This window comes from Geotrypetes seraphini, chromosome 13 (genome assembly GCF_902459505.1).
Source record: "Geotrypetes seraphini chromosome 13, aGeoSer1.1, whole genome shotgun sequence".
Taxonomy (NCBI): Eukaryota; Metazoa; Chordata; class Amphibia; order Gymnophiona; family Dermophiidae; genus Geotrypetes; species Geotrypetes seraphini.
In genome coordinates, this window is record NC_047096.1 from 72,322,516 (window position 1) to 72,349,317 (window position 26,802).

General features: G+C 42.8%; 1 protein-coding gene across 1 annotated transcript in view; it reads left to right on the forward strand.

Annotated features, from left to right (window-relative positions):
• Nucleotides 1-26,489, forward strand: part of GFAP (glial fibrillary acidic protein) — a 50,638-nt gene extending 24,149 nt beyond the window's left edge. Inside the window, exons 4-11 of the mRNA XM_033917561.1 lie at nucleotides 6,244-6,304; nucleotides 8,428-8,523; nucleotides 9,537-9,698; nucleotides 11,226-11,351; nucleotides 11,564-11,784; nucleotides 12,208-12,251; nucleotides 20,647-20,729; nucleotides 25,326-26,489. Of these exons, the coding sequence (XP_033773452.1) occupies nucleotides 6,244-6,304; nucleotides 8,428-8,523; nucleotides 9,537-9,698; nucleotides 11,226-11,351; nucleotides 11,564-11,784; nucleotides 12,208-12,251; nucleotides 20,647-20,729; nucleotides 25,326-25,367 (835 nt within the window). The 3' untranslated portion in view covers nucleotides 25,368-26,489. The remainder of the gene's footprint in view (nucleotides 1-6,243; nucleotides 6,305-8,427; nucleotides 8,524-9,536; nucleotides 9,699-11,225; nucleotides 11,352-11,563; nucleotides 11,785-12,207; nucleotides 12,252-20,646; nucleotides 20,730-25,325) is intronic.
• Nucleotides 26,490-26,802: the final 313 nt, after the last annotated feature.

Sequence of the window (26,802 nt, forward strand, 5' to 3'; positions counted from 1 at the left end):
GACGTCTGGTAACCCTATCCCTAATGAATATGCATGAGACATATTTGCACATGCCTGTCTCCTCCATGATATGCAAATCTGTCGCATGCATATTCATTAGGATATCCTGAAACCCCGACTGGCTGGGGCTTCCCCAGAACACTGTTATGCAGGGTTTCTGTTACAGTTTTGCTGAACCCCACTGTTCACATAGTCAACAGGAAGATGCTGGATTGGGAAGCTAAGACTGACTGAGTACCCAGTGTTGAAAGTACCTGCAGTACTGCAAATACAATTCTTTTTGATATGTTGTATTAATTTAGTGCAGCGAAGAGGAGTAGGGTTGAATACAAGACTTCCAAAGAAGGCAGGAGAATCCACAAGGTCTAATATAACTCTTCAGTGACAACAGAGCCGACATGGCACCACATTTCGGCATAAGTGCATCTGCCCAACAAGGCAGGCAGTGTACCTGCTACTCTGTGCAGGTTACACCCTGTTTAAATAGTGAAGAAGGCCTTTTAACTGTGCTTTGATTCCATGCTCCTTCCATATAGGAATCCTCTATGTTTAATCTATGTGTGTGGGGTTTTTTTTTTAAATTCTGTTTCTGGTTATTGCCCCACCCTTCAATCGTCTACCACCTTCTCTGTGAAAAAGTATTTCCTGATTTTGTGTGACCTCAATTCATGTTCTCTAGTTCTATTGCTTCCCTGTCCCTGAAAAAGATTTGTTTGTATATCAAAACTTTTCAAGTATTAAAATATCTGTATCTGTAAAATATAAAGTTAAAGTATCTGTAAAATATCCCAATTGCATTCTTAGCGTTTGGACGCAAGACATAGCGCCTGCTTACTGGGCTTGGAGGAATCGTTTTCATAATTTGATGCTCTTGGAGCAGCGCCATGCTCGATTATCTGTCAGGCGGTCGAAGATTTTCCTGCAGACCTGGGACCCCTACATTTCCTCGCTTTCCCCTAGGGCCAGAAGTCTGGTCTTAAATTCACTCTGTTGCTGATACCTTATGCTCTCAGCTGTTTTCCCCGGGTTGGTGGGTGGATGTTTGGGTGAGTGTGAATGGTGGGTATGAGTGGTTGGAAGTATGTGGAGTTCGGTGGGTAGGGGGGGATTACACATTGTGGGTGGGAGGATGGGTTTTGGTTCTCTTGTTTTGTTTGATATGTGCTGAGCGGCATAAGCAAACAGCTTGCTCAGCATACTCCTTTCTTGCTGGGGTTTTTGGGTATGGATTGGGTCTCATGGTGTGGGTTTGGGATGGGGTGGGGGTTTGGGCTTTGGAGGGGGTGGGGATTGGGGGGATTCTTTGGTTGGGGTGAAAATGTGTTTGATGGTACGTTTGGTGTTCGCGACCTTGTTGTATTGTCGTGCTGTATTGTGTATTTACTGCTGATGTGCCAATAAAACAGGATTTATACTAAAATATCCCAATTGTTCCCCACATCCCTTAAGTTAATTCAACTTGTACGTCAACTCAACTTGTACCCCACTAATCTTTTGTAAACCGCATAGAACTTAACGGTATTGCAGTATATAAACTGTTATTATTATTATTATCATATCTTCCTATCCCTCCTGTCCTCTACAGATATATATTCAGGTCTCCTCATGTCTTTTTTTGTGTACGGGTGTACAAACCCCATGCAGTTTTCCTGATTCTTTTCCTTTATTTTTTTACTCTTTCCTTCACTCCTTTACATCCCTGTATTGTCTTCGTGATCTTCTCTATTTTTTTACGTTCTCTTTGTATGTCTCCCATGTCCCCTCTCTCAAGCTGGTGAGAAACAGGAAAAAAGAGGTGAGAATGGGTGGGGCAAGAAGAAAGGAATGGGGAGGGTAAAAAAATGGTGCTTCATTGGTAGAAACGAAGGCTTGGCTTGTGTTAGGGGACTGTAGAATGGAATGATGTCATACTAACTCAGGCTTTTGGAGAGTCAGGCAGATAATGGAGATGGAACTTTCACTAGGCCCTGGCTCTCAGATGAAAACTGGATGCAAAGAAGAGGGAGAGAGAAGAAGCAGGGTAAACTCTGCCAGCAGAACTTTTCTAGTAATCCAGTTTTAAAGTCAAACAACAAACCACAGAAAGAATGCTCTGAAGACAGCTGTGTCCTGCTGTACAAACAAACAGGCTTTATTGGACTTTGGATGAGTTGTAATTATAAGGAGCTTTGAGCCAGATATAGACATACAATACCTGCTTTGATCTTGATGCCCAGACACTACCAGTATTCAAAGCTGTAAACTTCACAGAGCGATCAGTTCATGAAGTTCAGGATACAATTCAGATCTTCCTGGTTGATTTGCAGTTCCCATCAATAAAAGAGTAATGCTTCATTTGTAAAGGATGATGAACTAATTCGTTCTGGTACTAGATTTCTGCTTTCTGGTGCAAGCAAACAGAATTTCTTCTGAACTACCTTTTCCACAAATACGATGCACTGAAAAATGAGAGAATCTGATTTTTAAAATGTACCTTCTTGACTCTTAAAGGCTGACCATGCTGAAATACCACCAGAAATTTATCCTCCTAAAAAGGGCCTTTGAGGTAGAGAATGACACGGTGACAAAATTCATCACCGTTCCCATCCCCGCGGATAACCGCAGGAAACCATCTTCATGTCATTCTTTAAGGAGAGAGGGAAGAATCAGAGTATGAATGGCCACAACCACTGACCTGCAAGCTTTGCTCTGAAGAATGCTGGTGTAGAAGGACTGAGGTTGAAACAGACACTACAGAATGACAGTCTCTGGTATCCAGAGCAGATATTGTGATGTCATAATGCCTCATTCTACCAGTGCCTAAGAGCCAATCACATCAGTGATGTCACAATGGCTTCATTATCCTTGGCTCACATAAGAATCAGAGTATGAATGGCCACAACCACTGAGCCGCAAGCTTTGCTTTGAAGAATGCTGGTGTAGAAGGACTGAGGTTGAAACAGACACTACAGAATGACAGTCTCTGGTATCCAGAGCAGATATTGTGATGTCATAATGCCTCATTCCACCAGTGCCTAAGAACCAATCACATCAGTGATGTCACAATGGCTTCATTATCCTTGGCTCCCATAAGAATCAGAGTATGAATGGCCACAACCACTGACCCGCAAGCTTTGCTTTGAATAATGCTGGTGTAGAGGATGAAATAGACACTAGAAAATGGCATGGGTTTATTTCCCGCGGTTATCCGTGGGGACGGGAACGGTGATGAATTTTGTCACCGTGTCATTCTCTACTTTGAGGTCCTGATAAACCCTGGAGCAGACAACAGACAGGGATGCAAGTAGGTTGCAGGACTCCATTGTGAATCTTTTCCTTGCAGATGGAGAGAAAGACTCCTATGTAGGCAGAGCTTGGGCAGCATTCCTAAAGAGGAAAAGTACCCTAGGAAGTGGACCTCTATCATGAAAGAGTAGCAAAAGTTTATAATGCAAAGAATTTAAAATAAGAAATTCGTTTGTCCTTTTCTGTTTTATACTCAGAAAGAATTGTAGAAAATGGGGAATAATTTTATGTACTTTTTCTGTAGTACAGGGCTTGCAAAAAAATTGCACAACCACATACATGTGTAAACAATGCATGCATGGAAAATGTGCATGTATTTTAGGTGAGCTGTATGCAGGTATTTCCAGAGGCGCAGAATGCATGTGCATATTTTATATAATGTGGACCACACAAGTAAATGTGCACGTTAGCATTTTCATGCCACAAGGACTGGATCAGGGGCTTCATTGTTCCTTTCTGCCTTAGGCATAGTTTGAGGGAGTTGGCATTGCCCCACAAACATTGCTGGATGGAGTGCCTCCCTCTCCCTCTCTTTCCTCGCATAGTCTAGCATCTCCTCATCTCTCTCCCATCCCTCCCCATCCAAAATCACCCCTTCATGCTTGTCCCCTTATCCCCCAGCTCCTCCTCCTTACACTGACTAGGACTTCTAAAAAGAAGTGAAAGAATGGCCAGCATAGAGCCTCATATTCAAGTTCTCAACAAGGATCTGCTGGTCCTGCTACCGTGATAGCAAGAAGTGTGTGTTAGGACTGCTTGAGTATGATGTCAGCTGCTCTTTTGTTTCTTTTTAAAGATTCCAGTTATGGCACTATGAAGAAGCCACAAGATAAAGGGAAATTTGAGAGGATGGAGTGGACTGTGGGTGAGGCAAGACGGGATAATGCTGGATGGGGAGGGATGGGATAAAGAGGGGGAGATGCTGGACCATAAGGGTAGAGGGAGAATAAAGATGTTGGGCAATTTAGGGTTGAGAGAGGGGAGATGCTGGACAGCAGGGCGGAGGGAATAAGGAAACAGAGGGTAAATACTATAGGGGGGAGCAGGAGGAAGTGACAAGAAGGATAACACAGAAAAATAATAGGGTATGATAGGGTGAGAGAAGGGTCTGATGTGGGGGCTAGGATAAGGAGGCTGAGGATGCTGGGACTGGGATTTGAGATGGAAGAAGGGGGTTTACTTATTATTATTAAAAAGAGAAGAGTCTATTCCTGTGACTGGGAAATTCAGGCTGAAGGCTGACACAGGAACTGGGAATTGAGCTGAGAGAAGGGTATTTGGGGGAAGGGTGTAATTCTGGGGCTGGGAGAAGGAGGCTGATATTGGAGTAAGAAAGGAGGACAGACAGTGAGGTGGAAGCAAAGCAAGGGCATATCAAGTTGAAGGTAGAGATGGAGATGGAGGAGCTGATGTTGGGGCAAGAAGGATAAGCAGGGTAAATGAATATTGGAGGGGAAGGTAGATGGGTATTGCTAGAGCGCTCATATGGGGGAACGGATGCTTGAGATGCAGGAGGGTAGGGCAATGAATGCTGGGAAAAGGAGAGAGAGGCAGAGAGCTAAGAAGAAGATGAAATACAAAGGAAGGAGACAGGCTTTTGAAGGTGAGAGAGAGTAGAAATTGATGTAAAAGGGGGAATTAGAACCTGGATATAAGAAATGGTCTGGAGATGACTGGCAGGGAAGGAATGGGCCAGATTATAGAAGGGGGTGAGATGCAGAGGATGAGGCAGGGTAGGGCATGAGCACAGAGGGTGAAAATGGGGAACTAGAAGGTGGCTGAAAGATTATAATGAGAGACACTGGTGGAAATGGGAGGACTAGAGAAGTAAGTGTATGGCTTCATTGTACTATATTTGGCTCACTTCTGATATTATATTGAAGGAGAGTGTGGTACAGTGGTTAGAGCTGCAGCCTCAGCTCCCTGAGGCTGGGGGTTCAAACCCCATGCTGCTCCCTGTGACCCTAGCAAACCCTCCACTGCCCCATTTAGACAGATTGTGAACCCACTGGGACAGAGAGGGAAAATGCTTGAGGTACCTGTTTTGAGTATGGTTGTAAAATGACAAAAAGACTATCATTGTACTTTTTATCATTGTATTTTTATAGTTTTATATGACAGCGTACAATAAATCAATTCCAGAACATCTGTATCCACAGTTTTTTGTTTTTATCAGTGGATTGTTTTCACTGGATTATTGGGTCTTCTTTTTCTTTATTGGGATAAAGGAAACACATAGAAAAGGTAAAAGCAAAAGAAATGGAACCTATAACATAATAAAGAAACATGACAAGAGGATGAAAAAATCCAGAGGAAATGCTGAGAGAATAAATGGGTAATTGAAGAAAAAACAGAAATCAGAAGAGAGAGGAAATATAGAAAATGAGAAAGTGAGAAATATAAAAATGAAAAAAATGCTATTGTGCCACCCTGCTGCAGCTACAGCTGAGCAGGTGGGAAAATTGAGGCTGGTGGTACTGGTTTACAGGCCTGGGAGGATGGGATGAGAGCTAAGAATGATAAAGAGTATTTGTGTGTCTGTGTGTGTTTATATTTGTGGAAAAGAATGTGCATGGGGGTGGAAGAAGAAAGGTAATCTGTGCTTATTTTAGGAGCAGGGGAGAAAATTGTATCTCAAAAATTCATTCTCAATCATTAAACTAAAATTCCTACCCTTGCCTCCCGCCCCCCTCCCTCCTTTTCCTCCTCCCTCCCCTCCCCCTCCCCGATACGAAGTAGGCAAACGACACCAATACTTTCTGCAATCTGTTTTAAAGAAACACTACAGTAAGTACAAATGTACACATGCACCCACATTATGTAAGCATGCCTGGGACCTCCAGGAGTTCAGCTCTTGACATTTGCTTTTGCATCACAGATTGGAAGAAACAGAAAATCATTTAAGGGAAAATTCCCCAGACTCATGCGCTGTCCCTTTTTTTATTACTTATTTTTAAGGTTACAAGATGAGATTAATCTGAGGTTGGAAGCTGAAAACAATTTATCTGCGTTCAGACAGGTGAGCATCAGCACGGAAGAGGACGAGCGAGAGAGAAAGTGAGAGAGAGAGAGAGAGAGAGAGAGAGAGAACAGTTGCAGTCAACAAAAAAATCAATTCCTGACAAAATCAAATCTTCAGAGCTCGCTCTCCCTCTGTTTCTACCACCTTAAGTTGCAAAACAGTTGATTACCGTTAAAATAGTTGATTAATTATAACACTGGCAGTGGTAAAACTCTGGTTCCCACCGATTCCCAGTCCCCTGCCCCCACCTAAAAGTCTTTCAATCAATAAAACAGTCATGTATGGAAATAAAAGATCATCGCTTTATTTCGAAAATTACAACACATGACACCTCATACCCAAGTCAATCAACTGGCAAAGACTATCTGACTCCTGCTATGGGTTAGCCAGGCAGTCAGTAACTTCCAACACTTACTAGCCTGCCACTGTGTGAGCTACCTGGGACTCTGCCATGTTTCAAAGCTAAAATGCTTTCTACCAGTATGACTGCACCCTCCTCATGTCCCATGGCTTCTTAAGGTGTATTACAGAATATAAGCTACAAATATATAAATACCAAGCCAAGCCACTTAGCCAATGGCCTAGCATGGCATAGTCTTGACGTACTGTCAAACCCAGAAGTCTCTGCTTCTTGCATCAAATTATATCACTGGAAGTAAACATAAATTAAGCAATTCATGGGATTCAAAACAACCCAAAATAGTCAAAACCAAAATGAATAATGGAGATAGCAGTTCGGTTTCATTCCTACCTCCACTCTTCCGGTGGTTCCCCTAGGAAGGTCATACATGTCCTAGCCAAGGACAAAGAATGGTGTAAGGGTTTATGTTGGCACAAACACCATGTTAAGAATCAACTCCAGTCATGGCAGGAAGGTAGTTGCCAGGACCTGCACAGATGTGAACATTTTCCTAAATCAACCTGCGGGTTATTCATCTAATGAAATCTTTTCCACTCAATAGGTTTAGAAGGGTGGGTGGCCCCACTTTTGAAAATAAACAGCTGAAACATTACATTTGTGGATTTCAGCCTAAAAGTGCTGATGAATTGATGGGTGTGGGGAAGAGAGAATTGTGGGTGATCGTTGGAAGGGGAAGGAAAGTGAGGGAGGGAGTGCTGATGGAGGGAGCAGAGTGATGTGGGAAGTGTTGGTACTGATGGAGGAGAGGCGTGAGCAGATGTACAACTGATAGGATTAGTGGAGGATAGAATGGGGATAGATGAGTTGGTTTAAATAAACAGCCTGCATCTCGATTTAAACATCTCTATCATATGTTCCCTCTCCCGCCTTTCCTCCAAAGTATATATATTGAGATCTTTAAGTCTGTCTCCATCCCATCCTGTTTATATCTTTTTGAAGGTGCAGTCTCCAGAATTGTACACAATATTCCAAATGAGGTCTCACCAGAGTCTTTTTTGAACTTTATTTAGTTTTTAATGCCAACAAAAAGTGCAATACAATTTATATACAAATAATGATAATCAACTAAACACTTATAATCAATCAGTATCTATACAAAATATAAAAATTCCTTCCCCCATCCATCATTACCATCAGGAATAATACCAAAACAAAAGATATACCCCCCTCTTGCTTCCCCCCCCCCCCCGAATTTGTGGGTGAAAAACAACGGAAAAAAAAGATGAAGGACAACTATAGCAAATCTACAAAAGACGTCAATGGATCCCAAACTAATTTGAATATCATATTATGTCCCAGCATGTCAGCATTCATTTTCTCATATTTATAAGTTAAACATAAGCTCGCCCACCAAAAAGGAAAACTAAGGTGATCCCAATTCTTCCAATTGCGAGTAATCATTTGCATGGCTATCCCACCAGAGTCTTATACAGGGGCGTCAATACCTCCTTTTCCCCAGTGGAGTTACTGAATAGCGGGAGGCGAGAGGGATGGTTGTTGATTGAGAGGGAAGAAAGTTTGAAGGGTGAGGTCTAACTGGGTGGAGCAGATTATGAAAGAAGTTGCTGTTTTAAGGGAAGAGTATGTGAGGGGTGGGTACTGTGCTGGGGGTGAATTTGAGGGTTGCTGGGTTTGTAGTACAAAATGTGAGGGGTGACTGCTGAATAAGATACCTTGAATTCTTTCTTCCTTTTGGCAGGATGTTGACGATGCAGCACTGAATCGACTGGACCTGGAGAGGAAAATTGAATCCCTGCAGGATGAGATTAACTTTCTAAAGAAAATTCATGATGAGGCAAGAGAATGGAATCCCCCGTTTGCACTCTCACTATTGTAGCCCACTTTCTTGCTTTATATCGGTTCTGTTTCATAACACACATGCCGGGGACCTGGGAAAGTGCAGGGCAATCGTATCAAATTTTATTGTTCAGGTTGCAGCCAATACTGCACAGTATTTAGAACCAAGACCGGCAATAGGGGCATGCCACATCCCTCAGTTCACAACACTTTGTTAAGATGGGTGAAATATTAAGCGTGCCTGTGTATGTACCCCATACTAACAACAAAACAGTTCATAAGAACATAAGAATTGCCGTACTGGGACAGACCAAAGGTCCATCAAGTCCAATGTCCTCTTTCCAACAGTGGCCAACCCAGGTCTCAAATTCCTGGCAGAAACCCAGATAGTAGCAATATTCCAGAACTGAGATTGTGATGTTATAATACCTCTTTCCAGCAGTGCCTAAGAGCCAAACTCGTCAGTGATGTCACAATGGCTTGATTGTCCTATACTTGGCTCACATAAGAACATAAGAATTGCCGTACAGGTCCATCAAGCCCAGTATCCTATTTCTAATAGTGGCCAACCCAGGTCCCAAGAACCTAGCTAGATCCCAAGTAGTAAAATAGATTTTTTGTTGCTTATCCTAGGAATAAGCAGTAGATTTCCCCCCAAGCCATCTCAATAATGGCCTATGGATTTCTCTTTTAGGAAATTATCCATACCTTTTTAAAACCCCGCTAAACTGATTTCACCACATTCTCTGGCAACTCATTCCAGAGTTTAATTACACATTGAGACTGTTGGTGAAATCTAATTGTCCAGTTTAACTGTAGACGCAATATAGTTTTACAATGCTGGTGGATTTAAACTGTCAGAAAGATGCACAGTACAGCACTTTGCCGTGATTGGTTGCTTTAGTGAATTCTGTGATCTTCCCCAGAGGAGAAATTGTGTACTGGTGGGAAGGGGGAAGCTCAGAGAGCATTGACTGAGTTGATTGGTGTTGGGTCACCTGTTTATTTTAGGAGATGAGAGACTTTCAGGAGCAGTTGGCCCAGCATCAGGTCCACATTGAAATGGATATACCCAAACCAGATCTGACCTCAGCCCTGAGGGACATCCGAATTCAGTATGAATCTCTGGCATCTGCCAATCTGCAGGAGACCGAGGAATGGTACAAGTCTAAGGTAATGGTTGATGAAAGTGAGAAATGAATGGAGAAGGATGCACAAAGACCAGGTATTACATGAACAATTTATGGCTGAAACCTACAATAATAAGATAGATACAGGTCACAAGGAATAAAGCCTGCGTTTCAACGCTTCTGTGTTACCTTATTATGCAGATATGGGGTTCAAAAATCATTGTTATTAAATTGCAAAATAAACATGTAAATAGAGTTGCCAACTGGATCCAGATTCACCTAGTAGGGTTGATCCAGTCCTAGGTGTAGCCCATTGCATACAATGACTTTTAGTTCTGATTTTTCCATTGCATTCCTTAAGTAAAACTACAAATCTCTGCATGTAATGGTGTAAACCCAAGACTGGGTCACCCTGTCAGGTGAGTCTGGATCCAATTGGCAACCTTACATGTAAAATAGGTGTCTTATTAAGGTTGCAGGCTAATATTGGGGATGCCAAGATAGAGTATTGCCACCCCATTATTGAAGCAGTTTCATTGGCTCCTATTAATAAGTCACATCTATTTTAAGGTCTTGACTCTAGCATGTGAAGTTCTTCATGGGAATAGGCCAAATTGTTTACATGGTAGACTTTTCTGGTACACTCCTGTAACATCACTCTGATCAAGTCAGAGAGGGCAGGTGGTAATTCCATCAGTAAAGGCAGAAAAGTTCCAATAAATTTTATTGAAGATTTTAACAAGAAACAAGTTCAACACAAGTCATCATGCTTCATTCCATATAAAGTGAAAAAGAAACAAACTTCAAAACTGTAAACTCCCACTCAAAATGCCCTCAACCCTCCCTCCCCTCATTATTTTCACCAATTGAATCAATTTTTCAGCATCATTAGCATATTTACCCTTAAGCCCATCCGTCAATTTGACCAGATCCCCATAAAGTTCATTTTCAAAGTCCATTCTAGAAGGGAGAGGACTTAGGAGGCTTTCCAATGCTCAGCAATAACACATTTCAAGAAAGGCCTTCTTGGCAGTTGCTCCAAAACTTTGGAATACACTACTGAGAAGTTATGGTTAGAGTCAGGCTACTCTTCATTTCAACAAAAATTGAAAATATGTTTTTTTCCTGGTAGGAGTACAGTAGTAAAAGATGAGAGAGGGGAAGGATTGATGAAGCAGAGTGGCTGAGGTCAAACAAGAGTTCTACTGATTGGGTAATTGAATTTGAGGGAGAGTGCTGGAATAAGTTTTTGTTTGTTCTTTGTATTTTTACTGTAATGTTGTAAACCACTTTGAACAAGTTGATTGAGGCCTGGTTTTATTCCACTTCTTGCAAGGACACATAGTTCTGATTAACCTGTTGATTTCCCTATGAAAGGCATGACTACAAGTCCACGTAAGAGGTGAAGTAAAAACAGGACTGGATCAGCTTGTCCAGAAAATCTGGAGCCAGCCAGCAACTCTAGTATCCATTACAATACTCTGAGCTTTCTTTACTTGATTTCATCTTCTGATCACTGTCTCCCCCAAGCTTTGCTACACTGTGACCAGATCTCTGTGTTGCCTTCCAGTTCGTAGATCTGACCGATGCAGCCAGTCGAAACAATGAAGCACTACGGCAGGCCAAGCAGGAAGCCAATGAATACCGACGCCAACTGCAGGCCCTCACCTGTGATCTGGAAGCACTGAGAGGAGCGGTAGGTCGGATTCTAGGCAATCTGGTCTATTGTCCTGTTCTGTCACTTCCATAAGATGATAATGGGGACAAGACCATAAGCTAGTAGATTCTTACTGCCTCTACAAATCTTTGTAACCCCCATCCACTCCACCATAAATAGATGTACTTTAGCACTACAAGAAGAAGAAACGTCAAAATATTTAATAAATGGATCTTATTCTTACCTATCAGAATGAATCACTAGAGAGGCAGATGAGGGAGATGGAGGATCGCTATGCCTTAGAGTCATCCAATTACCAGGCCTCTGTGAACCGATTGGAAGACAATATCCAAACCCTTAAAGATGAGATGGCCCGGCACCTACAAGAATACCAGGATCTTCTTAATGTCAAGCTGGCCTTGGATATTGAGATTGCCACCTACCGCAAACTCTTGGAGGGGGAGGAGAGCAGGTGACTCTTATTGTTAAGAAATACTTCCTTGCACATCCAGGGTGGCAGGGAGGGAGGTAGGATAGTAATATTACGTATGGTATATAGTTTATGGAAACTATAGTTATAAGTATATATTTCTAATTATTGCTAGTTAAGGGAAGGGGGGAGAAAATGATTTGTTTTAAAATGTTTGTATGTGTAAAGTGCTTTTTCTGATTTGCTCTTGATAATTCATTGTAGTGCACTATTATTATTTAAAAATCAATAAAGAATTAAAAAAAGAAACACTAACTGAATCCCATATTGCAGAAGAAATTTTTAAAGGGAAGATGCATGCAAACTAAAAGAGAGGGAGAGTTGAAAAAATTTAATTTTTAAAATTCATCTTGCATTTCTTCTTTTTTACTTGCTTCCTGCTTCTTGTTTCCATCCTTTTTTTAGGATCACCATACCTGTTCAGACTTTCTCCAACCTCCAGGTTCGAGGTGAGTAGATCAACAGTATCTGTCAAGTCAATATTCAGCTACATTGGCTCTAGCTGTAAAAATTGAGATGGGATCCCTTATAACAGCATTGCTCCTAAAGTAGTGAGGATTGGGGTGGGGGAGGAGGGAAGGATGCGCATTTCTTAAAGCTGAAATACTACAGTTAATAAATTCAGGGGGAAAACTTTTTCTTCTACCTTCTACCTTTCTATTCAAGAAATCCATCAAAATAAATTAACACCGCAGGAAGCACCAAAGTAAACCGTTCAACTCTGTAACTCTTCTGGAAATGTCCATATAATCTCTTATGTAATCCGCCTTGAATCGCAAGGTAATGGCGGAATAAAAGTCACTAATGTAATGTAATGTAAAGTTGCTTTAGTCCTACTGTCTTTCTTCTGCTTTTTTTCTTACTCTCTCCAGGGTCTCATGTCCATTTGATATGTCTTCTCTATGTCCACCATCCATCTTTCCTAAGTGTCTCTATCCATTTTGTCCAGTATCTCCCATATGTGTCTGTGCCCCTGTCTCTATGCTCCCTCCAGAACCAGCATTTCATTTGTGTCCCTATCCCACCCTATGTCTGGGTAGCGTATGGACCCTAAAGTGACTGTCTGTGTTAAAAACTGATTAAGTGGAAGGAGACAGAGGGTAGAGGTAAATGGAGTAAATTCTGAGAAAAATGATGTTTTCAATGGTGTATCGAAGGGATCTGTCCTTCAGCCAGCTCTTTTTATATTGAGTTATATTGAGGAAGGACTGCCTGGTAATGTTTAAGAACATAAGAAGATACCAAACTCTGTAATAGGGTAGACACCCCAGAGGATGTAGATAGAATGAAGAGGGATCTAGAGAAGCTTGTGACCCTGGGCAAGCTGCTCCTTGTGACCCTGGGCAAGTCACTTAATCCTCCATAGCCCCAGGTACATTACATAGATTGTGAGCCCACCGGGACAGAGAGGGAAAATGCTTGAGTACCTGATTGTAAAAATCCGCTTAGATAACCTTGATAGGCGGTATATAAAATCCTAATAAACTTGAAACTTGAAGAATGGTCCAGAAATTGACAACTGCACTTGGGCTTCAAAAAATCCAAGGGAACAGTATAGTAAAGGGGGTGAAGTAGATAAAGACAGGTTGTTCATCCTCTCCAAGGTAGGGAGAACGAGAGGACACTCTCTAAAGTTGAAAGGGGATAAATTCCATACAACCATAAGGAAGTTCTTCTTCACCCAGAGAGTGGTAGAAAACTGGAACAACCTTCCGGAGTCTGTCATAGGGGAAAACACCCTCCAGAAATTCAAGACAAAGTTAGACAAGTTCCTGCTGAACAAGGACATACGCTGATAGGGCTAGTCTCGGTTAGGGTGCTGGTCTTAGACCAGAGGGCCGCCGCGTGAGAGGACTGCTGGGCATGATGGACCACTGGTCTGACCCAGCAGTGGCAATTCTTATGTTTTTAAGGTAGACAAACAGTTAGAAATGGTTACAGTCTGAGTATGCTCGGGTGCATAGGGGAAGGAATGGCTAGCAGGACAAATGTGATAGTGCCATTGTATAAGTCTCTGGTGAGGCCCCATTTAGAATACATTACATTAGAGATTTCTATTCCGCCATTGCCTTGCGGTTCAAGGCGGATTACAAAAGAATTACAAAAAACGTATTACATGAAGACAATATCTGGTAATTTCTAGAGTAGATGAGGTTGCTTTGGGGAATCGTGAAGGTATTGGGAAGTGGTATTGGGATGTGGGAAGGAGCTAGCGGTATTAAGTCTTTTGCAGGAATTTCTTGAAAAGTACATTACATTAGTGCAGGGGTGTCAAACTGAAATCACTGTAAGGGGACAAAATCTAAAACACAGGCTAAGTTGTGAGCCAAATTTTGTATTAAGATACTTACCCCCTCTTTTACTAAGGTGCGCTAACCGATTAGCGAGCACTAAATGCTAACGCGTCCATAGACTAACATGCACGCGTTAGCGTTTAGCGCATGCTAAATCGATTAGCGCGCGCTAATCGGTTAGCGCACCTTAGTAAAAGAGGGCCTTAGGGCTCCTTTTATGAAGATGCACTAGGGCCTTAACGCACGGAATAGCACACGCTAAATTGCCACGTGCGCTAGCCGCTACTGCCTCCTTTTGAGCAGGCGGTAGATTTTCTGCTAGCATGCGCTAATCTGGTACGTGCACTAAAAACGCTAGCGCACCTTAGTAAAAGGAGCCCTTAGTCTTGGTATAGGGATGCAACCTCTCCAGCCCCACGTCAACTCTATGGTATAAACAAAATAAATAAAAAATACTTTTCCTCTCTCTTTTAGGTCCTAGTTTACACTTGCTGTCTAACACCAGCTCTGACAGGATACATATTTCAAATTTGACAAACAGAAAATAAAATTATTATTATTCACAAATAGAAAATAAAATTATTTTTTCTACCTTTTGTTGTCTAGTCATTTTGCTTTTCCATCACCTTGGTCCCAGTTTCTCTTTCTGCTTTTTGTCTATCTTCTACTAATTTTCTTTTCAGTGTCTGCTCTTCTCTCTTGTTCCATTCCCTCCTTCCTTATGCCTATCTCCAGCATATTGATTTTTCCCATTCTTAACTTTTTCTTTTCTTTTTTTTTGCCTCTGTCCACTCAAATCTTGCCCTCTTTCTCACCCTTCTTTTTAAATTTTCAGCTACCTCTTCATCTCCTCTCAGTCCCTAGCTCTCTCATTTCCCATCTCACTCCTTTCCCAGCCTCCTATTTCCTTCTATCTACTCCCCATTACAACATCTCTCATTCTCTCTCGCCTTGGTCCAATATTTTGCTCTCTCTCTTTTCTGTTGTTCTTCTTCCCTCCCCCCTTGATACTGAACAATGAGATGAAAGGAAAAAAAAGAGATGCTGCATCTCTCTCTCTCCCTTCCACCCCTAGGCCTAATATTTCTCCCTCCCTTCCATCCCCAGATCCAACTTCTCTCCCTTTCTTTTCCCAACTGCCCACCATCCCATCTCTCCCCTGTCTGCCTGCCTTCCCCCCCCCCCCCAAGTCCACCATTTCTCCCTTTCTCTTCCCAACAGTCTCCCTTCAAGTACCTTTCTCTGTTCCTCCACACCACCCCAGGTCCAACCTCTCTCCCTTCATCTCTCTCTCTCTCCTCACAACCCAGCATGTCTTCCCTCCCACTCTGGTCCCGCTCTCCTCACAGCCCAGCATATGTTCTCTCCCATGCCGGTCCGATGTCTCCATCAAGCTGAAAAATCTGCCGGCCTCAGCAGTGATTTATCAACGTTGTCCACAGCTCCTCTTTCCGCTTTCCATCTTTGGTAGTCTGTCTCCAAAGACGCACAACTTCCTGCCCGGGTGGATCACGGCAGACGGAAAGCAGGAAGAGGAGCCATGGACAACGTTGCTAAATCACTGCCAAGGCCGCCAGATTTTTCAGCAAGACAGTGACATCGGACCGGCGCAGGAGGGAAGACATTTCAGGCTGTGAGAAGAGGAAGTTCAGGCGCACTGCCACAGGCCACATAAAACGGCCAAGCGGGCCAGATTCAGCCCACGGGCCTTGTGTTTGACACATGTGCATTAGTGTCTTTTATAAAGCAAAACAAAGAAAAATCCAACGGGTCTGCAGTAAAAGGCGAACACCAAAACCAAGGAAAAGACTGCAGAATGGAATGTACAAGGTACAGGAATCTTTTATTAAAAGAGCCATACAAAAGTGTAATCCTAAAAATGGCTCTCATGTACATGGGTCCGTATTCCATGTATATGAGAGCCATTTTTAGGATTACAATTTTGTATGTTTTTTTTAGTAAAAGATTCCTGTACCTTGTACATTTCATTCTGCAGTCTTTTCCTTGGTTTTAGTGTCTTTTATTCCACCAATACCTTGCGGTTCTAGGTGGATTACAAAAAAGGTGATCTGGACATACCCAGTAAAATTACAAGATAGTTAATTAGATAAAGCATTAGGATCTGGAGATAGATTGAAAAGGTCAGGTAGATCATTTGCTAGATTTGACAAATTTCCTGGGCTGTGCCGAACCAAGCAACACAGAAATTGTTATTTTATTTACATTACAGGTAGTCCCCAGGTTCTGGCCGGCTCCTCTGCCCAGCTGCACTTCACAAAACAGAGAGCAGCGGCTCCTACAGGCTGTCTGCAGCTGACCCAGAAGCCTTCCCTCTACGCTTCTGGTTCAGCTGCAGGCAGCGTGCAAGAGCCACTGCTCACCATTTTGTGAAGAGAAGTGCAGCTGGGAGGAGGGAGCCGGCCAGAACAGGTAAACACCTGCGGGAAGGAGGCACAAACTTGGGACACAGAATAGAGGGAGGGAAGGACAAAGAGGGGTGTATTTGGACATGAGAGCGAGGAGGCATGTTGGGACACAAAAAGAAGGGAAGGAGCACAAACTTTGGACAAAGGATGGAAAGAAAGAAGGAAAGAGAGCATGGGCATGAACTTGGGACACAGAATGGAGGGAGGGAAGGGAGCATGAACTTGGGACATAGGCTGGAAGAATGGACGGAGTGAGGGAAAGAGATAATGAGATGGGGAGGGAATAGAAAGGGAGAATTGTTGAGCATAGGTATCTGGGTGAGAGGGAAAGAGAGATGGTACACATGGGGAAATGAAGAAAGAGGAGAATTGTTGGGCATAGGGAGGGAGAGAGAATTATTGAACATGGTGGTAGGATGGGACCGTCTAGTTGCAGGGAAACATGCTCAGGTCTCCCACTGATTCTGTATTATGATGAGTTGTATTAATAAATTACATATATTACAATGTAATAATAATAGAAATAAAGTGCATAATATAAAATGTAATAATTACATTTGCATCATTTATGTAATAATTAGATTGATTATATATTATGCACTTTATTGATTAAGCACTTGAATCCCTCCTTCTCCCACCCCCCACCCCCTTCTGGAAAAATTGTCTTGCATGAAACCAGTCCCTGGTGCAAAAAGGTTGGGGGCCTCTGCTGGATGCAATTCTGGAGATTAAGGGCTCCTTTTATCAAGCCGCGCTAGCGGGGTTAACGCACGTGACGTTTCATCACGCGTTAACCCCCGCGCTGGCCTAAAAACTACTGCCTGCTCAAGGGAGGCGGTAGCAGCTAGCGCGACCAGCAGTTTAGCGCACGGTATTACACGCGTTAAACCACTAGCGCGGCTTGAAAAAAGGAGCCCTAAACCTTCAAAAAGATATAAACAGGATGAAATTGGCCCAGAGGTAGCTACAAAATTGTTGTAGACATTAATATATATACTCTAGAAGAAAAGTGGGAGAGAGGGGGTATGACTGAGACATTTAAATATCTCTGTGACATTAATGTACAGGAGGTGAGCCTTTTACATAGGATGAAGTTAAGTGGTTATAGGTTCAGACATAATCTAAGGAAATACTTTTTTAAGACAAGGGTGGTGGAAGTGTGGAATAGTCTCTTGGAAGTGATGAAGACAAGGACTGTGTCTGGATTCAAAAAAGTGAGGAACAGGCACATGGGATCTCTTAGAGAGAGGAGGAGATGGTGGATGCTGTGGATGGATGCGCCATCTGGCCTTATCTGCCATCATATTTTATGGTATTAAACATGTGGAGTAGGAGCCTATATGATAAAGGAACTGATGTACCTAAATTATTACTACTAATAATTTCTATAGTATTACTAGATGTATGCAGCACTGTACAGTATATATAGGTACCTGTTCCTACTGGGCTCACAATCTAACCCCCTCTTTTACAAAGCAGTGTGGCAAAAACCTTTTAAATCCCTATGGGCTTCGGGGCAGTTACCACAGCAGCAGTTCAAACCACTTCCTTCACGAGATTTTTTAAAATCCAGATCCAACCGGAGAGGACAAAACCTCGACAAGGATCCCTTGTTTCGTGGTTTCCAGCTGCTTCAGGAGAAGTTGATCCACCCTAACTTGGGCTTCCGATTCTAACGTTCTGTTTATCTAGAAATGCTATTTATAAAGTATTTCCCCCGGATTGCCCCGTGTTCCGCCACTTATTTCTGTCAAATGGGATGATCAGTGACACTCAGAAAAGCACACAGACAATATAAAGCATAAACAATAACCCTTTATTATACTTATATATATAGATGAATATAAAAATAGAATAACTTCACCGTGATCCTGGGCAACACCATCCTTCACAATCGGGAATCCCTGCAATTGATAGGTGGTAGACACGGGCTGTCCCTTGGTTGCAACAAAAATGGATTCTTCCGTTAGGGGCAGAGTCCCGTCTTTTATATAGGGTGAAAGCTGCTGAATTCATAAAAAAAACAGCTGGTCCTGCAGTAACCTGCGTCCTTTATTACGATTCAGGCACACCCGGTCCTGGTCTTTTGTTCTTTGTTTTGGCAACACCCAGGTCAAGGAGGTCAAGATAGCAGATACTTGTTGCAGAAACCAGCTTCCCATCTGGTTTTACTGTCCTTTTGATGTTGTTTGGGCAACCCCCAGGTCAAAGAGGTCAAGATAGCAGATACTTGTTGCAGAAACCAGCTTCCCATCTGGTTTTACTGTCCTTTTGATGTTGTTTGGGCAACCCCCAGGTCAAAGAGGTCAAGATAGCAGATAAGCAGACTTGTGGATACATGTCAGTAATATGCTGAGTTTCAGTTACCCCCCTGGCCATAGGCATAACACCCCGCTTTGCAGTTCACTAATTAGAAAACTTATTAGGGTTTACTACTGTTAAGATGTGCCATTTTGCTGTTAACCCCATGTTATTAGTAATTAGTTCTCATTTTATAAAAGGGGACTTGTGTTAAATAGCACATGTAAGTAATAAAATACTAGTCTTAATGGTAGCTTGCATTGATAACTATGTGCCTTAGTCCATTATGAAACCTGATGCTAAGAGAATGTAGAATTTAATGCCACAGAGCAATTCTGCTTCAGTCTTCAGTGTAAACAAATCCATCACCTGGATCACGGCCTTATTAAAAGCAGAGTTTAATTGGAAATACTAGGCTCTGTTAATGTGCTTCCAGGCTTTCCTTTCAATTACTCTTTAAAGAAGCTGACCTTAAAAGTTCTGAAATGTTAGCACGAATGTGTATCGAGTATACTGATGAACAAAGCTTGATCCTCAATCAGTAAATGCTAAAGGCAAAAAATCAGAACTGCCACTGAGAGTTCTCGTGTCTTTTAATGAACTGAGCAGTAGCTGTTCGCATTCTGGCCGATTAAAAAAGATGTGTTATTTTCAGAGGCTGCTAGTTACCTAGGACTCTAACTCACTGAGGACAAATAGCCTAGCAATGTGAGTGAGGGCAGAGCCTGAATTTTGATAAACACAGCCACACAAAAGTTTAAATGTGAAATAAAACAATTTATTTATGTGCAGGAAAACAAGTGACCTGCTCCCTTCAAGGACCAAGAGAAAATAAACACAAAATCGATCGTTATGGTCATAAAGTTCTCTCCCGTGGCCTGCTCCTGCAAGGCCATGATGTGCACTAGTCTCTATCTAAAAAGGCAGCACAAACAGCTTTTCTCTGGCCTAGAGTTCAAGAATTAAAGTTCTGTCTTTCAAAATTCAGCACAATTGGGCCAAGCTTGAACCCAAGGCCAAAGTGTCAGTTTCAGCAGGGTTTCAAGAAATTTGGCCTACTTGAGTAGAGCTTCTGCAGCTTATACCTCTGTGGTAGAGGCATGCAGATATCTGGGTGGCTGCTGGATGTGAGGATTGCTTGGTCACTTGCCTGCTTGGTGTGAAGGTGGCACACCTCAGGTGTCATCCAAATAAAATTTTAGACAGTGCTGGGGAGGAGCCTGCTGTCTTAGTAAATGGGAGTATCTACAATATTGGAGAAAGTGTGTGGGGGGAGATTCTGAAAGCAAGGGTAGCATTTTCAGAAATGCTCAGGACTCAAGAGACAGGCAGAGCTCAAATTCATGGATGAGGCTATGGTACAGGGAGGAGGGTGTTAGATTTGATAAGAACTGGGCCAAATTCTGGGAAAGGGGGAGCCTAGTCTGCAATGCAATGCAGGGTGAAACCAGGCTGCTGGCACCAACATTTTAAAAGGAGATAGAGCAGCTTTTAAACTAAAAACTGGGGAAAGGTCAACAGTCACTCAAAAGAGCATGGTTTGGAACAAGGTATCTTTAAAAGATATCACCATAAAATGGAAGACAGAGCATCCCAATAGTGAGATTGTAATACAAGCTACAGTAGAATAGGTTTCCTTCCATACAGAGCAGGCTGATTTTAAAGATAGCAAATTATCCATGCCAACTGCTGAGCAAATTGTAAACAGATATGACAAACATTGTTTGAAATGTCTACATGCAAATGCCACAAGCCTAAGAAACAAGATGGGAGAGTCTCAAAGCAGCAAGAAAGCCTCATATGTCACCACTTCTTCTTTTCAGAAACCAGTCTGGACACTAAGTCATTCACTGAGGCCCATGTGAAGAGAGTTTTGGTAAAAACAATTGAGACCAGAGATCAAGAGGTAGGTCACAAGATCATGAGGGAGACCCAAATTGGTCTGCAGAGGAACCTGCAATTGGTAGGCTCAGCCTTAGGGTAACCATATGTCCAGGTTTCCCCAGACATGTCCTCTTTTCAGTGCTCCATCAGGGTGTCCAGGCAGCATCTTCTTTTGTCCTTTTTTTGTCCGGGTTTCACTATTGGGGGGGGGCGACTCTTGCTAACTGAATAAGTGCCTTAGAATATCAGCACCCATATAACTAATTTTATTATGGTGTGTTAAACTGAGTCTTTTACTCACTTCCTCTTTTTGCTCTTTGTTGTTTGAGCATCTTGTTTCTCCTTTGTGTTTTTGCAGAAAAGCAGGTTAAAGTGTATGCAGATAGAAACATGGTTCTTTGAGTTTGGCAGGACTATTGTTTTGCTTTGCTGCAACCCTCTAAGAAGGTGCTTCCCTGGGCAGCTGGTCAGTTTTGCCTAGTAGCTGGGCCAGTGGTATAGCAGTGAGGAAGATTAGTGCCTGGGGCAGTGATACCTGGCATTGCCGTGCTGTGCACCTTCCACTTTCCCCGACCAGGACTTGATGTCAGAAGCGAGTCGAGGCCAGCGCGAGAAGCAAGTGGAAGATGCTGCTCACACTGGCAAACATTGAAAGAGGATCATGGGGGGGGCAGACAGGAGGAGAGGTGCCAGCACTGGTGTCTGCACAAAGACATTGCCTGGGGAGGCCCCCCCCCCCTCCTTACTATGTCACTGGCTGGGGCAGCCCTTGCCCACCCTCATTTTGGATGCTGGGGAGAGGCGCCACCTGATACCTCACCTCAAGCAGCAGATTGCCTTGAAACATCCTTGATGTCTGTATATAACTGGCAACCGCCTAAGGGAGGGGGCGAGGCCAGAGGCAGAGTAAGGGGTGGGGCAATGTGTCCTCTTTATTGTCTTCACAAATATGGTAACCTTAGTCAGCCCTGGCTTTACATGCAACATTGTGAAAATCAGAGAAGGCTTAGTATTGGGCCTGGTGTGCCAAACATTTTTCTTTTCTTTTTTTTATTCATTTTTGATTCATTTATACAAATTGTTATAACAAACCCAGGAATATCAAATTACAACCATCAACATAAACATTACAAAGAAGAAAAATAAAATCATTCAGCGAATTAGCCCATATTATCTGGCCACAAGTACCTTTCCTTTAGCAGATTCAATTTAGTATAAAGAAAACATATTTTAACTTCTAAGCAGGCAGAATGTGGCACCTTACATTTCTTCAATTATCCTCCCTAGTAGGAAAATAAATCCCCCCCAAAATATTAATTCTAGGATACTTATCTTTTAGAAAACCTTCTAACTGGACTGGATCTAAGAAGACATAGTTATCACATGCATATGAGATAAGGCATTTACACAGGAATTTTAAGAAGAAGGTTGCATCCACCACTAAGGCCTTAGGCCCGAGTGACAGAACATAAGAACATAAGAATCGCCTCTGCTGAGACAGACCACAGGTCCATCATGCCCAGCAGTGCGCTCCCGCGGCGGCCCCCCTGGTCAATGACCTGTAAGTGATCTAATGCTCCAAGCATTTTGTACTGTATAGTAACCCTCTAATTGTACCCTTCAATCCCCTTTTCCTTCAGGAACTCGTCCAATCCCATTTTGAAACCCAAAATCGTACTCTGCTCTACCACCTCTTCTGGAAGCGAATTCCAGGTGTCCATCACCCTCTGAGTGAAGAAGAACTTCCTAGCATTTGCTCTGAATCTGTCTCCCTTCAATTTTTTTGAGTGCCCTCTAGTTTTTGTTGCCCCCGCCAGTCTGAAGAATCTGTCCCTCTCTACCTTCTCTATACCAGTCATAATCTTGTAAGTTTCTATCATATCCCCTCTAAGTCTCCGCTTTTCCAGGGAAAAGAGCCCCAGCTTCTCCAGCCTCTCAGCATAAGGAAGGTTCTCCATGCCCTTTATCATTTTTGTTGCTCTTCTCTGGACCCTCTCGAGTGTCGCCATATCCTTTTTAAGGTACGGTGACCAGTATTGAACACATTACTCCAGATGCGGACGCACCATTGCCCTATACAGCGGGAGGATAACTTCCTTGGTTCTGGTACTGATACCTTTTTTGATGATGCCCAACATTCTGTTCACCTTTTTTGAGGCCGCTGCACATTGTGCCGCTGATTTCATTGTTTTATCCACCAAAAACCTTTTCTAGGTTGCCTTCCCCCAATATCATCCCCCCCCCCCCATTGTGTAGTTGTACATCGGGTTTCCTTTCGCTATGTGCATGACTTTACATTTCTCTACATTGAAGCTCATCTGCCATTTATTTGCCCACTCACTCAGTTTGGTCAGGTCCCCTTTTCATTTGAGTCTGCTTAGAGACATCAGGAAAAATAAGAATTTGTTGGCCACAAAACAGAGCTTGTTTTTTTAGTAAAATATAATTTCAAAATAGTTTGTTTCTCTAGCTCTGTTTTGAATAACTACCAAAAGTGTGGCACGTTTTGTAAATTGTGTCTTTAGATGACTCAAGAAACTAAGAGATCTAAACTATCAAGGGAAACTAATTTATCAACTTTCCCCTCAACTCCCTCTTCCCTGGAAGCCCTCGGAACATAATAGAGGTTATCAGGTTGAAAAGTATCCACATCAGAATATTGCAAAATCTCCCTCATATACATTCTTACTAGCTCCAAAGCGGACAGGAAGTGCGTGATAGAGAAATTTAAAAAACGAAGATTCCTAACTCTCATATAGTTCTCCATTCTTTCTATCTTAGCATGAAGCAATACACTCTCTTTTTAATATTAGATAGAGCCGTGCTCTGTAGATTACCCACAGACTTATCCAATTTATTTCCTAGCTCTGTTATTTGATTTTCATGCTCATTCATTTTAACTGTAGTATCTGAGGAGAACTGACATAATTTCAAAACTGTGTTTTGCAAAGAAGACTCAGTTCTATTAACAGTTAGCCATATATCATTTAAAGTGATAACTTTGTCCTTAGGAAGAACATTAAGGGTTGACTCTTCACCCCACTTGATTGCTCCAAAACATTAAGTCCAGTTATATCAAAAATTTGTGAGGAAGAGGCTACATCCGCAGCATTGGAGGGTGTCTCTACTCTTCCAACAGAGAGGTGGTGAAGGGCCTCCTGAGGAAAGGGAAGCTGACTACATACTTAAAGTTAACTGCCGAAAGAAAGCGAACCATTGGGCCCATCCCTGAGGCTAGATGAATTTTTGCCTTTCTCTTACCCATGGTAGAAGGATTTAATCTCAGTCCTCTTCTGATTCCTCATGGGCTCCGAAGGGGCGTGTCCTGTCCTTTGGCCATGCCCCTTAGGACTCACGACCATGACTCCTGATTTTAATGAGGCCAATAAGGACCCCTCCATAAGCGTTGGACACCAGGTGGCTGTAGGGACTGCCTGCTGTGATGGCAAAACTTAGTGCTACTGGTGGCACTGGCGGCCAACAATTTTCTTAAAGACAAGCTGGCCTAGGTAGCTAAAGTGTAGATCCTTGCTGCTGCAGAAGAAAAATTTTGCAGTAGGGCCAGTAAGGAAAGAAATTATCAATGTGTGCTAGCATTAAGACATGTTTTACTGTGAACCTGGATTATTAGTAAATAGGTCTCATTTCATAAAATGGGACCTGTGCTAAAATAACACGTCTTAGTAGTAGCCTACATAGATAACGACGTTCTTAAATAGGCTGTACCACTCGTACTGTTGTTCACAGGCAATGGCATAGTGAGGGTAAGAGGCGCCCGGGGCAGAAGCGTCCCTCCTTCGCTCTTGTCTCCACCACCCCCGCTCCCTCCTGCTGTGAATGCATTCCCTTCCCTTCCCCCAGACCTCTAATTATTCACTGCTGCAAGTAACAACTTCAACAAGCTTCTCACAACTCCAGAGGCTTTTCCTCTGACGTCACTTCCTATGCGCGACACTCGAACGTGACATCAGCGGGAAACGAGGAACACGTTGAAGTTGTTGCTCATGGTGGTGAACAGTTGGAGGGAAGGGGAAGGGAAGGGGGCAAGCGCATGGCGAGGAGAGGAGTGGGAAGGGGCGAAGAGAAGGAGGGGTGCTGGCGCCCCCACCAACATGGCGCCCAGGGCGGACCGCCCCCCTTGCCCCCCCTTACTCCGCCACTGTTCACAGGTACCTTAAACCTTCACAATTTACTATTCCTCACACTGTCTGAACTTGTTTTAGTGATCGTATTCCATTTAACTTTATAGCTGGTTATACAGTGACCTCTGGTGACCAAATCAATTAAGCGTTTGAAATTGTTCTCATAAAATCGTGTTAAATGTGTGTGTGTGTGTGTATGTATGTGTTTGTTTTTTTATAATTAACTTGCAGACTTATTCAAAGCATCCTATTTTTAACAGCCACTTCCTGAAAATAGACCCTTTTATATATAGCTAGCTTGCATCTGTTCTGTATCCTCAGAGTCATATTTGCATGCTAATTTCAGCTCTTTTCTTATGAGCTCTGTTACAGAATAGGGTAGGTAAGTTGACGGGTCACACTGATGGTCAGTAAATTGATGTCTCTGGATAGAAATCAGATTTGTTACATCTTGATGATCTTCTGGTTCTTTGTAGGTCATCAAGGAATCGTCCCAGGAGCACAAGGAAGCACCATAGAAGATGATCTCATAACAACATAACCTAGTATGAATGGGAGAGCCTGCCACAGCAGTAGCATATTAGTGGTCCTAGATCTAAGATGACACTAACACCTTGCCTAATGTGCCTGATCTCAGAAACAAATCCATTTAACTGTGGTTATTCGCTCACCAGCTGTTGTTGGGGGTTTGTTTGTTTATTTTGTGCTTCAAGCATCCACCTGGATTCTCCTTGCAAGTCTAACTTATTCTGCTGGAGTAAGTGAGATTGCTTACTTGTAATGGGGGTTCTTCATGGACAGCAAGGAAATGGAACCATCATCCAGTGTCTCCCTTGCTGGTGTTTATCGATCTCCAGGAGAGCTCAGAAAAATCCTGAAGGCCTTCCTATGTGGATGTTCTTGCACTAGCATCCAACTGATTCGTCTTGGTTTGTTAACACTGTATCCAATAGAGGGGATGTAGAATGGGGATACAAAGCTCTATTCCCCTGCTGTCCAAAGAGAACCTCCATTCCTGGTCAAGAAGGTCTGAATAGAGCCAGAACACTGGGGGATTTCAGAGCTGAGGGTTGTTCGTTCTGGTTACTTAGTGGCCTGGTGCAATACGGGATGGAGGAAGTCATTCAGAAAGGTTATGGAGGAGGACTATCTAAAAATACTGTCATTGCAAGAAGTGGCATCTAAAAAGTAGTGCTTTGCAAAGATGTGAATAGAAGATGACCACGGTTGTTGACTTTGAAAGCAGTCGGTGAATAGAGATGTATTTTAGTAGAAGCAGTTTTGCCTGGTGACAGCAGAAGACAATACCATCCATAAGCCATCTGGAAAGGGACTGTTTGGTTTTGACCTGAGCTGGCCTACTGGAAGATAAATAAACTTAAAGCTTTTCCTGCTCAGCTGAGTAGCCTTCAAATAATAAAAAGAAAAGGCTCTTTTGCAGTGGGGCAGTATAGCTTCACCCAGGTGGGAATGAAGTTTTAGGAAGACAACTGGAAGGACAATACTCTGGTTATAGTGGAAGGATGATCTATGCAATATGGGGCTCATAATCAAAACTTAAACACGTCTAAAAACCCGCCCAAATCAGCACTTGGTCGTCCTAAAAGACAGGTCGTCCAAGTGCCGATAATCAAAATGGCTTTTTGGAAGTATCCAGGGACTTTTTAGGCTTCTGAATCCCGCTGTGTGCCCGGAGCTGAAAGGGGCATTTCTGAAGAAGTGGTTAGGGCGGGATGTGAGCCAACCTAGACTTAGTCATCCTGCAGGGATAATCGAAGGTTTGACAAGACTTGCTAGGCAAAACTTATACATTGTGAGTTAGACGATGTAAAGACAGGTATAAGTGCCTAAAAGGTATCCAAAATAACCAGATAACCACTGCAGGGACAAAATAAAGACCTCCAAGAAACAGTCATGCACTTCCTCTCTAAACCCTCAGGCAAACATATATAT